General features: G+C 42.4%; 1 protein-coding gene across 2 annotated transcripts in view; it reads left to right on the forward strand.

The window, feature by feature from the left end:
• TTLL11 (tubulin tyrosine ligase like 11) overlaps nt 1-16,200 on the forward strand; it is a 256,195-nt gene that overhangs the window by 44,653 nt on the left and 195,342 nt on the right. For both annotated transcript variants that reach the window (XM_043916940.1, XM_043916941.1), the window contains exons 2-3: nt 7,040-7,136; nt 14,766-14,899. In XM_043916940.1, coding sequence (XP_043772875.1) covers nt 7,040-7,136; nt 14,766-14,899 — 231 coding nt within the window. The remainder of the gene's footprint in view (nt 1-7,039; nt 7,137-14,765; nt 14,900-16,200) is intronic.

Below are 16,200 nucleotides of genomic sequence, written 5' to 3' on the forward strand. Positions count from 1 at the left end.
GTTGTCATTTTATTATAAAATATACATAACATAAAACTGACCATCCTGAGCACCTTTCAGTGTACAGTCCAGTGGTGTTAAATACATTCACAGTGTTCTTCATTCATCACTACCAGCCAGCTCCATGACTCTTTTCATCTTCCCAAATTGAAACTCTGTACACATCGAGCAATAATTCCCATTTTTCCCTCCCCCTAGCTCATGTGATGGGCTTGCCTGGTGGCTCAGTGATAAAGAATCTGCCTACAGTGCAGGAGACTCAGGTTCGATCTCTGGGTCAGTTAGATCCCCCGGAGAAGGAAATGGCATTCCAGTATTCTTGCCTGGAGAATCCCATGGACAGAGGAGCCTGGTGGGCTACAGTCCACAGGGTTCCCAAAAAAGCTGGACATGACTTAGCGACTAAACAACAACAAAGCTCCTGGAAACTACCCTTCTACTTTCTGCTGCTGTGAATTTGACTGCTCTAGCTGCCTCACTACCCTAAAGAAAATCAACCCTGAATATTCACTGGAAGGACTGATGCTGAAGCTGAAGCTCCAATACTTTGGCCACCTGATGCAAAGAGCCAACTCATTGGAAAAGACCCTGATGTTGGGAAAGATTGAAGGCAGGAGGAGACGGGGACGAAAGAGGATGAGATGGTTGGATGGCATCACTGACTCAGTGGATGTGAGTTTGAGCAAACTCCTGGAGGTGGTGAAGGACAGGGAAGCCTGGCGTGCTACAGTCCATGGGGTCGCACAGAGTCAGACACGACTGAGCGACTGAGCAACAACAAGCTACCTCACAAAAGTGGAGTCAAGCAGTGTTTGTCCTTTTGCGTTTGGCTCGCTTGACAGTGTAATGTCTTCAGGGTTCATCCATGTTGTAGCAAGTGTCAAAACTTCATTCCTTCTCAAGGCTGAGTAATATTACAGTGTGCCTGTATTCCACACTGTGTTTATCCACTGATGGATAGTTAATGGACACTTGGGCTGTTTCTACTTTTTGATTGTTTGAATAGTGTTGCTATCACATTTGCTGTACCAATATCTGTTTGAGTCCCTGATTTCAATTCTTTTTGGGTATATATTCAGAAGAGAAATTGCTGAATCATGCGGTAATTTTTGTTTCCCCAGCCGTTTTTTACATTCCCACTGTGCAAGGGTTTCAATTTCTCTACATCCTCATCAACACGTATTTCCTTTGTATTATTATTTTTATAATAGTCTTCCTAATGGGTGTGAAGTGGTTTTGATTTGCATTTTCCTAATAATTAGTGATGTTGAACATCTTTTCATGTGCTTATTTGCCATCTGTATATCTTCTCTTGAATAGACATAGAGAAATGTCTATTCAGGTCCTTTGCCCGTTTTTTAAATTGGGTTGTTTGTGTTGAGTTGTAGGAGTCTTTAAAAATATATTCTAAATATTAATCCCTTACCAGATTTATGATTTTCAAATATTTTCTCCCATTCCACGGGCTGCCCTTTTATTCTGTTGACAGTGTCCTTTGATGCAAAAGTTTTAATTTTGATGAAGTTAAGTCTTCTCTGATGGCTCAGACAGTAAAGAATCTTCCTGCAATGCTGGAGACCTGGGTTCGATCCCTGGGTTGGGAAGATCCCCTGGAGGGGGAAATGGCAACCCACTCCAGTATTCTTGCCTGGAGAATCACATGGACAGAGGAGCCTGGCGATCTACAGTCCATGGGATAGCAGAGTTGGACATGACTGAGCGACTAACATTTTTTTTCACTTTTCACTTTATTTATTTTTTCTTTTGTTGCCTATGCTTTTATTTATTTATTTATTTTTCATTTATTTTTATTAGTTGGAGGCTAATTACTTTACAATATTGTAGTGGTTTTTGCCATACATTGACATGAATCAGCCATGGATTTACATGTGTTCCCCATCCCAATCCCCCCTCCCGCCTCCCTCCCCATCCCATCCCTCTGGGTCTTCCCAGTGCACCAGCCCTGAGCACTAGTCTCATGCATCCAACCTGGGCTGGTGATCTGTTTCACCCTTGATAGTATACTTGTTTCAATGCTATTCTCTCAGAACATCCCACCCTCACCTTCTCCCACAGAGTCCAAAAGTCTGTTTTATACATCTGTGTTTCTTTTTCTGTTTTGCATATAGGTTTATCATTACCATCTTTTTAAATTCCATATATATGCGTTAGTATACTGTATTGGTGTTTATCTTTCTGGCTTACTTCACTCTGTATAATGGGCTCCAGTTTCATCCATCTCATTAGAACTGATTTGAATGAATTCTTTTTAATGGCTGAGTAATATTCCATGGTGTATATGTACCATAATTTCCTTATCCATTCATCTGCTGATGGGCATCTAGGTTGCTTCCATGTCCTGGCTATTATAAACAGTGCTGTGATGAACATTGGGGTGCACAGGTCTCTTTCAAATCTGGTTTCCTCGGTGTGTATGCCCAGGAGTGGGATTGCTGGGTCATATGGCAGGTCTATTTCCAGTTTTTTAAGGAATCTCCACACTGTTCTCCATAGTGGCTGTACTAGTTTGCATTCCCACCAACAGTGTAAGAGGGTTCCCTTTTCTCCACACCCTCTCCAGCATTTATTGCTTGTAGACTTTTGGAGAGCAGCCATCCTGACTGGCGTGTAATGGTACCTCATTGTGGTTTTGATTTGCATTTCTCTGATAATGAGTGATGTTGAGCATCTTTTCATGTGTTTGTTAGCCATCTGTATGTCTTCTTTGGAGAAATGTCTGTTTAGTTCTTTGGCCCATTTTTTGATTGGGTCATTTATTTTTCTGGAATTGAGCTGCAGGAGTTGCTTGTATATTTTTGAGATTAATCCTTTGTTGCTTCGTTTGCTATTGCCTATGCTTTTAGTGTCATGTCTAAGAAATCATTCCCAAGTCCAATGTCATGAAACTTATCACCTCTATTTTCTTCTAAGAGTTTCATTTCTTTAGCTCTTATGATTAGGTCTTTGATCCACTTTGAGTTTAATTTTTATCTATGGTGTAAGATAAGGGTCCAACTTCACCTTTTTGTATGTAGATATCTGGCTTTCCCAACACCAATTCTTGAAAAGACTCTCCTTCTGCAAATAAATAGTCTAGTCATCTTTGTCAAAAATCATTTCACCGTATATGGGAGGGTTTTTTCCTGGGTTCTCTGTCTTATTCCATTGGTCTATATGCCTGTCTTTATGCTAGTACCACACTGTTTTTAATTTACTTTTATTATTTTTAGTTTAGAGATGCTTTAGGTTCACAGCAAAACTGAGCATTTACCCATATAATCACTGCCCTCACGTATGCACTATCAAAATCCCACACCAAAGCGATAGGTTTGTTAAAATCAATGAACCTTTGTTGCAGATCATTATCACCCGAAGTCCATAGTTTATGTTAATGTTCACTTGTGGTGATGTACATTCTGTGGCTTTAGACAAAGGTATGGTGGCGTGAATGTACCATTATGGTATGAGATAGTGTAGTTTCACTGCCCTAAAAATCTTCTGTGCTTTAGTTATTCATCCCTCCCAAGACTAACCCCTGGCAACCACTGATCCTTTTACTGTCTCCGTAGTTGTGCCTTTTCCAGAAAGTCATATAACTGGAATCATACTGTATATAGCCTTTCCAGATGGGCTTCTTTCACTTAATAATATGCATTTAAGGGTCCTCCATGTCTTTTAATGGCTCAATAGCTCATTTCTTTTTAGCAGTGAAGAAAAGTCCATTGCCTGACTGTACCATGGCTTATTTATCCACTTACTTACTGAAGGACACCTTGGTTGTTTCCAGGCCTTAGCAATTATGAATTAAGCTGCTATAAACACTTACATGGAGGGCTTTTTTGTGGACATAATTTTTCAACTAACTTGAATAATACCAAGGAGCATAATGGCTGGATCATACAATAAGAGTATGTTTAGGTTTGTAAGAAAATTCCAAACTGTCTTCCAAAGTGGCTGTACCATTTTGCATTCCTATCAGCAATGGATGAGTGTTCCTGTTGCTCCTCACCCCTGTCAGCACTTGGTGTTGTAGTGTTTTGGATTTTGGGCATTTTAAGGTGTGCAGTTTTATCTCTTTGTTTTATGTGCTGTTTTGATCACTATAGCTCTGTTGTAAGTTTTGGCATCAGAAAGTGTGATACCTCCAAAATTGTTTTGGCTATTTGTGATTCCTTGATATTTCATGTGAATTTTAAGATGGCTTTTTCTATTTCTGCAAAAAAAAAAGTCACTGGAATTTTGGTAGGGATTTCATTGAATCTGAGGATCACGTTGAGTAGTGTTGACATCTTAATAATATGAAGATTATTATTTCATATATTTCATATTTCATTATTATTTCATATTATTTCATCCTTGAACATGGGATATCTTTCCACTTATCTGTGTCTGCCATTTCTTTTGGCAACATTTTGTAGTTTTTAGTGTACAAGTCTCTGCTTACTTGGTTAATATCTAATTATTTTATTCTTTTTGATGCTGTTGTAAATTGAATTGTTTTCTTAATTTTCTTTTTGGATTGTTCATGGTCAGTATATAGAAAAACAACTGATTTTTTGTGTATTGATTTTGTATCTAGTAACTTTGTTGAGTTCATTTATTGTGTGTGTGTATGTGTGTGTATGTATATGAAATCTTTAGGATTTTCTACATATAAGATCATATCATCTGCAAACAGATAATTTTACTTCTTCCCTTCCAATTTGGATGTCTCATTTCTTTTTCTTGCCTATTGCTCTGGTTAGAATTTCCAATACCATGTTGAATAGAAAGTGGCAAAAGTGAGTCTCCTTGTCTCCTTCCTGATATCAGAAGAAAAAAGCTTTCAGTTTCACCATTGAGCATGATGTTAGCTGTTTAAGCAGTTTTTTAAAGGATCTTAAAAAGACATGGGATTATGAGATGCTGGTTTGGTGGTTTAGTTGCTAAGTCGTGTCAGACTCTTGCAACCCCATGGACTGTAGCCCACCAGGCTCCTCTGTCCATGAGATTCTCCAGGCAAGAATACTGGAGTGGGTTGCGATTTTCTTCTCCAGGGGATCTTCTAGACCCAGGGACTGAACACAGGTCTCCTGCACTGCAGGCAGATTCTTTACCAACTGAGCTACCAGGGAAGCCTGAGAGATGAGATGCTGGGACCTACTTAATATTGTGTTTCTCTGTTTTCTCAGCACTGAGCAAAGTGCCTGGCACATAGAAGTTATTGAATAAATTTATTTAGAAAAAGACAGTTTCTCAAAACTTAATGAGCTAAGGGGTCTCTGAATGAAAGGTTGAACTTAGAAATCATGACAGTGTCAAGGATTGAAAGGCGATCCTAAGGGTGATAAGGATTCCTAGGTTATCCACTGATGCGGAGCAGGTGTTGATCCCACAGGGTGGGCAGCAAAGCCATTTGGATCTTAGTAAATGTTGCTTGGATAGTATGCTTTATAGAGGAACCTCCTCGTTAAGTTATTTTTCCCTCTTCTATATTAGTACTTAACAGTTGGAAGACAATAACATATGTTGTATCTCCTTGTATTTATGACTGCTGAATTAATAACTTCAATTCACTGGATACAAAGAAAATGAGTGAAATGCTATAAATTATAGATGGAAGTTGTTAATGCTAATAGAGTGTGTAACATATGCCTCACTTTGGCACAGTTTTGAGACAATGTGAATGATGTAAAGGGCTTGAGTCTGTTTGCCTTCATTTTAATTTGGAATCATTGGGAGGCATTGAGTCACTGCCATTTCACTGGTAACACCATGTTCTTTCACTGGAGCTTCACCCTCTTAGCTTTGAGCGGATAAAAGTTCTGATTAACTATAGTCTTAGGACGGGAAAATTGGATGATTTTACTTAATATGCTGATATTTCTCTTCATTTGGACTTCTAACAAGTAGGTTCTAAATATGAACTAACATCTCCTCGCTCTTTTCCCTTAAGGAGGGTCGAGTGATACATTTAAAAAATGCATTGTGTAAATGCAGAGCTTGTTGTTAACTGGGGGAGGAAATAAGGTGTAGAAAGAGCAGACCCTTTGTTCTTAGCAAGGGATTTTCTGGTTGCAAGTAATTGAAACCCTCTAGCTTGCGCAAAGGGGATGCATTCTAAGGGTATGAGACTGCCTCACAGAATCCAAGGACAGAAGGGACAGTGGGGCTCAGAAGGGCCTAGGCCCAGGATCTAGAAGCCCTGGGAACTGAGGCCACTCGGTCTGTGTCGCCAGGGCCACATGGCCTCGTCTCTGCTTTTCTCTTTGCACCTGCTTCTTTCTCCTCTCTTCGTAGACTGGCTGCCTTTGCTTCTCTGAACACGGCCACGCACAGCTGCCCGGCTGTGGCATTTGATCACTTTCAGTTCAAGGGCCGGCAGGGGCTGCTGGGCATCTCTGATTTCCATATTCCTGGAAGAGAGAATCTGGTTATCTCATCGTGAGTCAGAGGACTATTCCTGGTTTGTTCATTTATTCATTCAAAAAGTCTTTGTTGAATGCCAGGAACAGTTTTAGGCACCCGGGAATACATCCTGCCCTTGGGGACTGTGTATGTGTGTGTGTTGAGAAACAGAGAGAGAGAGAGGTTGTGGGAACTTGTTTTAGGGGCACCAGTTTGCACATTGCAGCTTTCAGTGAAAGGGAAGTATGGTTTGGAATTCAGATAGACCTGGATTCGGATCCTCCTATTACCAAGCTCTGTGCAGCCTTGAGCATGTTACCTTACCTCTCCCAGCCCCGATTTTCTCATCAGTGAAATGGTATCATCCTTTCTAGAATGGTTATGGGGATTCTAATGAATGGGTACCTGTAAAATCACTTGCAGAGTGCTGGCCATGCTGAATCAGAACCCTGCCTCTCAATGGTCATGACCCTGAGAAATTTGCTTAGCCAGACTGAGTCTGTTCCCTCTCCTGTAAGACGGGAAAGAACATCAGCAACTTCACAGGCTTGTTACAAGGATTCAATCATGTGATGTGCGCCAGGGCACGGGGCATCAGTACAGAAGAGACACTCAGGGCGGTAGTTAATCACATTTCCCCTCTTTCTTCCAGTTCCCATTTGGCCGACGCTTGCCTTGTGACATCTACTGGCACGGAGTTTCATTTCACGACAATGACATATTCTCCGGTCAAGTGAACAAGTTTCCAGGTATCTACTGTTATTGCTGGCATTTAAAAATGTGTCTAGGGCTGAGCCTCAGGGTACACTCTTGGACAAAAATATGCCAGTGTTTTGACATCAAACTGGAGGGCTCTTAATTGGGAATGGCTGCCACTGTGCTGTGATCTTGGGAGGGAAGATGATCAGGACTTAACCCACCAAGGGCTTAAAGACTGGAAGTTCCAAAATGTGAAGAGATCGGCTCTTCTGGTCTAATTCCACTGGTGGAAGAACGTGACTTTCACTTTGGGGTTTTTGATATAACATGGGTGTGCCATGAAGGGATGATATTTTCAAAATGAAAAAAAAAAAAAAAAAACCATCTCTAAACTCACCATAGTTTCTGGAACATTTCAATGACTCGGTGAATGTGGACTCTGAATACCTCTATATGTGTGGCTTTCCCTGGTAGATCATGAGCTCCTGGGAGGGGCCATGACTCCCATACCTCTGTAGATGCCCGTGGCTCCTGCAGCCTTTCTAGACACACCTGAGGTGCTCTGTAACTGCTTTCTCACTGACTGATTGAAACTCAGAGGCAGCCCCAGTTTTATGCCCATCGCAGGGAACGAGAAAGCCTGACATTAAAGCAGTAAAATGAACCATTTCCCCTACAGAGTTAGTCTAACATTAATAAAAGCTTCATGTTGCACTAAAATACATAAACAAACCCATTTAAATTTCTAATTAATTTGCAGGAGACAGAGGTACTAAAATTCTGGGACTTTGTCCCAGAAATGGGATTCACATTTGCCATTTCCTTTAAGTGTCACGTTTGGAGGTACTGTTTTAAAATCGAAATGCAGCATCTCCATACTGGGAACAGGAGGTTTGGACAGCCTCTGTCTTTATACCCTGAGGGCATTATCTAGTGAGATGATTATCTAGTGAAACTGCACGGGAGACTTGGTGCTAGACAAGTGTCACGGCCGACACTCTTAAGAGACCTCCCCACTCCATTCCCAGCCACCCTATCATATAACTTTTCCTTTTCCTTTTAATCTCTACCACCTTTTTCTGCCCTGATTACTATTCATTATTTCCATTGGTTAAGTGAAGAGGGAGGGGTTAAGGTAAGTGGGAGTGTGTAAGGAGAAATGAACATTTGGTTAATCAGCGTATGATTTCAGCGAAAGAGGTGCCACTCATTTTCAGAAATTTTTACATAAGACACAAACCATACAGAATATGATAACAGATAAATTTTTAAAAGAACAGGGACTTGACTGGCAGCCCAGTGATTAAGACTTTGCCTTCTAATGCAAGGCGTGCGGGTTAGATCCCTGGTTGGGGAGCTAAGATTCTCACATGCCTCACAACCAAAAAAACCAAAACATAAAAACATAAGCAATACTGTAATAAATTCAATAAAGACTTTTAAAATGGTTCATATTAAAAAAACAAAAAAGAAGAGAGAGAACATCACCCTGAATCCCATTCCTCATTGAACGAAACCATGAGGTGAATATTTCCATTTATTGTTGTTTAGTTGCTAAATTGTGTCTGACTCTTTTCTATATTTATTTCCTCCCAAACCTTAATCATGTTTGTGTATCATTTTTACATAGTTGCCTGACTATAAGATGTTTGCTCTAGTGTTTCATTTATGCTTATTTTTAAGAGGAGAATCAACTGATCTTTTTCTTCGGCAGTCCATGCCACATTGTTAAGAAAACACCTCTCATCCCAACATCTATACGTTATACAGTGGCAAGTTATGCTATGTCCACTGGGGAGGGTTTCAACTAAGCCAACAGACTATTATAGGCCCCTTGGCTCAGATTCACTTGGAAGGACACAGGACAGGAAGCACAGCTTGCCAGCCAGTCAATGTCATGCATTTCCTTTTAGTTGAGTCTTTACAAGGGTTCCAGAGCTAAGTCTTTGGCTCCTCCTGTGAAAGCTCAGGTGCAAGGAGACACGATCCATGTTGGTGGCTGTGGATCTGCTTTGACTCAGAAACCCTGTAGGAGCCAGTAGCCCACGCGGCTCCTCCATAGCATAGGTTCCAAGGTCCCCGCCAGGGTCACGCTAAGTTACAAGATTCATTACACTCAGGAAAGCCCGGAGCTATGGCTCCTGACCAGGTATTTATGCGAGATGCCAGTAAATGATCATTTTAACCATATGCTCTGTTGTCTAGTCACAGAGCTAACTTTCCCCCTTTATCAGTTTTCTGGGGAACAGAGCTAGAAAATTAACTCCAGATCAGATCGGTTCTTGTAGGAGACAGGGTTTTGTCCGAGGACGAGGAGGACTCTTGCAGCCAGGGTTGTTACACGGTTTTAATGGGATAGCTATTATTTTCTCTGGCTGGCTGCTCATAAAAGATGACTTTTGGGGGACTTCCCTGGTGGTCCAGTGGTTAAGAATCCTTCCAATTCGGGGGATGAAGGTTCAATCCCTGGTTGGGGAACTAAGATCCCACATGCCATGGGGTAACTGAGCCCGTGCAGTCTAGAGCCCATGTCGCACAAGAGAGAAGCCCATGAGCTGTGATAAAGAGGCTACATGCTGCACCCGGCACAGCCAAATAAAATAAATAAATAGATAAATATTTTTTTGAAAAAAAGATGACACTTTAATGCCACTACCAGGACTTAACTGTGATATTGGGAGAACAAAATTTGGAAGAAAGCAACTCTTTGAATGAGGGCAGAGTTCCCAAGACATGAATCATCAGATGAGCTTCATTGACATTTTGCCCATTTGCTCTTGCTTCGTCTGATGGCTGAGAGCAGGAAGGAAGGAGTCGCTATAGCTTGACATTTCGGATGCAGATAGAAATACAGGAAAAATTGCCTTCAGAGGACGAGTTTCATTAAAGGTGATATAAGAACATTCATTCTAAAGAAGCACGCTCGCCCCATCTCATATTCCAAGTGCCAGTGATAGGAACATACAATTATCCTCTTTACTAACGCCAGCTAATTAGCTTTAATGACAAAGAAGGCTCTGGAACCTCTAGGCAGCGAACCAGTGCTGCCACACCCTCTGCCCTGTGAAAGACAGCATCCTTAGCGACGATTCCAGAACTGTACTTGAGTTGGTGTCCACACTTATCTTCCGTCTCTGATACATCCCATTATTCCAAAGCTGCATTTCATATGCACTGTGTATTACTTAGAGCAAGTTCCAGTGGACGTGCCAGGCAAGGATAAGCACTTCACATGCTGAACAAACTGAAAACTTTTGGATACACATATGGAAGTAATTTATTTTGTTCATGTCAGCACGTTAGATTTTAGCCACTTTTCTATGGGCAATTTCCTTCAAGATATGTTACTGTATCTTAACTGATGAATTAAGACTTTCACTAAAAATAATCTGATTTAGATAGATCTTTGCCTTAAGAAAGCCCAGAACTGTCAATTCTCGACTTTACAAGCAACGGGTTTTGTTTTTTCTTTTGCTGAGTTGCCGGCTCTGGAACATGTGACAGCACATGGCAGGTGGCGCCTGAGAGCCCACCATGAGGAGGGGACTTTGTCAGAGAGGGAGGGGGCCCGAGGGAGGGATCTCTGGGGCAGCCATCTGCTAATTTCTGGTCTGGGCTAGGGATATAAAGATAAGGACAAAAGCGCTTAAAGAGAGAAGTCAAATACAAGATAAGCGCTATGCCAGAGGAAGCTTGGGGTGCTGTGAGAATAAGGAGCAAGGGCACATGACCTGACCCAGATTTGCCTGGGGGGCAGGTGGGGCAAGAGATCCTGGAGAAGAGGATTGCAAGTGTGAACATGAACCTCTAGGGCTGGATGGGCCTGACCCCCATGCTAGACAAGGGCGCAGAGGTGGTGCAAAGGTATAGAGTGATTTGCACATTGCTCGTGCAGTGAAGGGCAAGCGGCCCGTGGTCGTTAGAAAGGGTCAAGTGTGATGGGGCAGTGGGGAGGTGAGAGGCAGGGACCAAGGTCACGGGGAGTCACTGAGAAATTTCCAAGCTAGAGAGTGACATGGGCCGGTGTGCAGTTGGAAAGATATTCCAGAGGGGATGCACTGGAGGTGGGGGTGGCAGGGTCGGGGCATGGGGAGGCTGAGAGGAAACAGCTAAGAGGCTACTGTATTTTTCAGAATCTGAAAGTGTTGTTTGCTGCTTGATGGTTATAGTGTGTTTTTGCCAAGAATTATTGTTATAAACAATACTTGGATTGAGTAGTACTCCCAACATAGCTCACATTATGTTTTGTTTTTAATTTGAGTTAACTAGATCCATGTAGACAGGCTGGAGGATCAGACTGTTACACTTCTGTGTAGCTCCAGTGGGCAGAGACCCCCCACCCCCCACTCCCACCGCCCCAGGCTGTGAGACTGCAGTGATGCAGACAGCAGAACCCAGGCTCAGAAGCAATGGCAGGAGGCAAGCTTTTGGGTGAGAAGCTCTAGCCTGAGTGAGGGGTATTTCTCACCTGGTAGGGGAATGGCTACAACAAGGACATCTAAGAACAGACCTTCCTGAGAAGCCCAGGTGGACAGTCAGCCTCAAGAGAACCTGGTAGGACAGCAGGAGCCCAGTCCCAGGGCTCAAGTCACAGGAGGACTTCAGCCTTTGCAGCGGAGGTTTAGGGGCAACATGGGAGGAGGAACATGGGAGACATTGGGCAAAGGCATCGCTGAGGCAGCCCCTCAGTCACCAGGAGCCAAGAACAGGTGACCAACACTTGAGGACAAGCAATGTACCTCAGAGAAATAGCTAAAATCCTCCTTATGTGGCCCTCCCTGGTGGTACAGTGGTTAAGAATCTGCCTGCCAATGCAGGGGACACGGTTTCTATCCCTGGTCTGGGAAGATTCCACATGCCTCGAGCAACTAAGCCCATGCACCACAACTCCTGAAGCCTGTGCACCTAGAACCCATGCTCCACAAGAGAAGTCACTTGAATGAGAAGCCCAGGGACCACAACAAAGAGTGGCCCCCACTCGCCATAACTAGAGAAAGCCCGTGAGCAGCAACAAAGACCCAGCACAACCAAAATGAATGAATAAGTAAATTAACTAATTAAAAAATATCTTCCTTATCTAGTTGGAGTACGAAGGAAGGGTCCCAGTGTTAGCAAAGGGGAGCTGGTGGTGAGACCCAGAGCTTCTACCTCAGGTCGGAATGGGTCCCCGCGCCTTGGGCAGGGGTCATAGGTAGGGATCAGGTGCTACAGCTGCCTAGAGAAGGGAGGCAGAGTCTGGAGCCAGTAGGGTCTGGCAATGACCTCCCTCTGTACATGTTTACTCTGGGAACATACGCTCTGGCCCAGCTAGAAACCCAGCTACTCTTGTCAGCATCTTCCTGAGCGAAGGCAGAGCCTGTATCTGACTCTGAGCTGCGGCCCCAGGTAGGGTCGCTAGCAGCTTCCTCCTGGGGCCTAGCGGGGGCTCAGAGACACTTTCCCAAAGCACCGGGTGGAAACGCAGCTTAGAGATGGCAGAGGACCAAAGGGGTCAGCGGTAAGTGGATTGAGGGAGTCTACACTGCTCTCTTCTGGAGACAGGCATTCAGGCAGGGTGAGCCGTCTACAGCCTGCGGGTCAGAAGCATCTGGGAAAAGTAACATCCATGGCTTGTTGGGATGGCTTCTTAAGTTGGATGTTGTTTAGAGAACTACCTGGAGACAGATCCAAGTGTAAACTCAGAAAACGGATATGTTAGCTGGTGTGGGGGGTAGGCGATCCACATGACAAAAGGAGCCATCACAGATTTCAAATGAGTGTTTGTTCAGTTTGCTGGACACTGATTTTCATAAAACTTCTCTGGAGCATTTGAACCATACTCCTGTACTCACAGCCTTCCTATTTGTGTTGTGTGAGTCCTTCCACAGGCTAAGGGATTTCTGCAAGCAGACATTCCCTGCTGTCACATGGCCATTAAAATGGGGAAAACACCCCAGCACTATTTGGCCCATCATGTATTTGCTGTAAGGCGCTGTATTATAGGCAGCTTCCCAGGTGGGAAACCCCCGTGCCAATGCAGGAGACGTAGAGACATGGGTTTGATTCCTGGGTTGGGAAGATCTGGTGGACCAGGGCACGGCAACCCACTCCAGTACTCTTGCCTGGAGAATCTCATGGACAGAGGAGCCTGGAGGGTTACAGTCCACAGGGTCACAAAGAGTCAAACACAACTGAAACGACTTAGCACATATGCACACTGTATTACAGTCTGTTATAAAGGTTTTTAGTTTAAAACTAAAACTTGAAATCCAACTATAAAATGCCTCCAAAGAAGTAGGAATTTCGTGTACTTTGTGTTCAGCTCCCATGTTTATAACTCAAAACTTCTAATTTTGTGGGGGAAATAAAAGGAAATAGCTCTAATTTTCTGAACTCATACTGATCTCTTAAGAAGTTCCGAAAGTATCCTCAGTGTTTTCTCTAATATCAGAGAATCCATGTCAGGCACAGTTTATTAGTACCTTTAAAGCTCCTTTATTTCTTATTTAATCCTTCCCTATCTCCTTCTAAACAAGAAGTAAGAACCTGACATCTTCAAGCTGTGCTCTTTTAGATTTTTATTGCTCTTTTTAATATGCTAAGGGAAGCAAGAAGTAGATTATTAAAACCTTCATTCTCAAGCATTCACCCTTGGCTTCCTGAACATGGGAGTTTAGAGAAACCTCATGCATTCTGACTTTGCCCATTGGAATGTAGTAATTTGGACATGCCAAGTTGACGTGGAACTTTGTACTTTCTAGTAAAAATTACTTTGCTGGCAAATTTCAAGTCATTAATGGAATTGTGTAGCCTCTTTTGGGGTGAAGGCCATTTTTAGTGTCCTTTATTTTTTTTTGAGCAGTGATATTTGCTTTAGGAAGTAAGCATGCTAAAGTTTAATTTTTACCTATTTGCCTAAAATTTGCTAAGATATATACTAAGTTCCTTTTCTTGTCAGCATTTCTAAAGATGTTACAAGGAAAAAAAATCTACCATTCTTTTAAAATGTTTTATAAGTGAGACTTTTCTATTCCCTCTGGGCAAATTAATGAGATCTGATCAATGTCAGTGTCAGTACTTAAATAACTGAAGAACTCCTACGGTTTCCATTTTTTCCCCTTAAATTATGCTGTAATATCCTCTCTACTTCCTGTCCTTATTTCAAGGAGACAGATTTTCTGCTGAAAGGTGTATATATTTTTCTACTTTATGCCTTTAATACTCATGAAAGATTAAAACAAAGCAACTTAATTAAGCTTCTCATAATGTAGCCAGAGTCCACTAGATAATATTCTCCAGGGTATAAGATGGAAAGAATCTCAGAGGTATGTGTGGTGGCCCCAAATTAAAGAGGATATTAAGTTTTAAGTGCAAGATATAAATTCTTCTCTTTATTCGTTATCTAGGGGGCTGGCAAAGAATGGAATAATAAACTAGGTGGAAACTCATTCTTTCAAATTGATGCTTCATTTTTACAAGGAGAAAAAAAAGATCTGTCTATTCCCTCAAGTTTTTCATTAATTTGGCAGGTCTTTCCAAACCATGAATCACCACTGTGGGGAACTACTCATACCTTTTTTTAAAATCCCGTCTGAAAAAGTGAATGTGTCGGGTGGGTGGTTTTAAAAGTCCCCAGTAATGGCTGTTTTATAGCTAGTGGCCCACTGTTGTTGAAACCCCACAACTTCTCTTCTCCCCAGGCATGACGGAGATGGTGCGGAAAATTACACTGAGCAGAGCTGTGAGAATCATGCAGAATCTCTTTCCAGAGGAGTACAACTTCTACCCTCGCTCATGGATTCTGCCTGACGAGTTCCAGCTCTTTGTGGCTCAGGTAGGTAGTACCCCATCCCCATGACCTGTGAATTCTATGACGGCTGCAACTGGATCCTGGGTCACGTGTGCTGGGAGCTGGGGCCAGGGATCCCTAGGAAGCTGAGACTGGCCCGGGGCGGGGGTGGTGTTTTAACAGGACATAGCAGATATTGCAGCGATCAGGGCAGCTTGCAGAGTTGAATGGATAGGATGACAGGTAAACTGAAGAAGTGGGTCCTGACACCAGGAGAAAGGCCTGAGGATGGTTATCAGGAGCTAAATCATGGAGTCAGGGCATTTGAAGAGCCAGGGAGACATAGCGGAAGCAGGCAGGTGAGCCTACAAGCGGACTGGGACTGTTTGGGTGAATCCCAAAAGTGTGGTCTCCCCAGCAGCTCGTGGCGTGAAACATGGGAGGTCAGGCTCTGTTTCAAGGCCAGGGACTAGGTCTGACCAATGGAGGGGGAAACCTTTTAAATGTCCTGCTTTAATCTTGTTCCAGAATCAATTTTCCTGTGACCCATCCCATATCCAAACACTAAAAAAAAAAACCAACTTGAAGTGGTAATTTTGAAAAAGAAGGTTTCCATGGAATGGTGGTTACAGGGGTTTGTAGACATTTCTTAAAATTCTTCAAATTATTAACTTAAAATAGGAGCGTTTGTTGTATGCAAATTAAATTGCGGTTAATTAAGAAATTAAATTTTGGGTGGTCCCCATCCTCACCCCTAAATTTCCCACTTCTGTTGATCTGCTCAGACAATTGTCACTATGTGGAATACCTTTCTGTCCCATTTCTACAACTCTGTATTTAAGTATTCTGCAAGGCTGAGTTTAAATGAGATACCAACTATGTCTTCAAAACCAGATAAGTGAGAGGAGCATTGCTGTCACCCCCAAAAGTCCCTCTTTGTCTTTTTTCCGTTAATCCCCCAAACCCCTAGTCCAGGTAACCACTGATCTGCATTCTAGGTTAGTATTGCCTGTTCAAGAAATTTATATAAATGGGATCATACAGTATGTACTATTTTTTTTGTTGAGAATTATGTTTTTGAGATTCATCCATGTTTGTTGTATCAGTAGTTAGTATTTTTTATTGCTGAATAGTGTTACATGATGAATATAGACCAACTTGTTTATCTATTCACCAATGAATGTTCATCTGGGTTTTTTCCAGTTTGGAGATATTATAAATAAAGCTGCCATGACTAATCATATACAAGTCATTGTGTGGATTTATGTTTTCATTTCCCTTGGGTAAAACCTAAGAGTGGAATTACTGGATCATATGGTATGTGTGTGTTTAACTTTGTGAGAAAT

The sequence above is a fragment of the Cervus elaphus genome, chromosome 11 (genome assembly GCF_910594005.1).
Source record: "Cervus elaphus chromosome 11, mCerEla1.1, whole genome shotgun sequence".
Classification (NCBI taxonomy): Eukaryota; Metazoa; Chordata; class Mammalia; order Artiodactyla; family Cervidae; genus Cervus; species Cervus elaphus.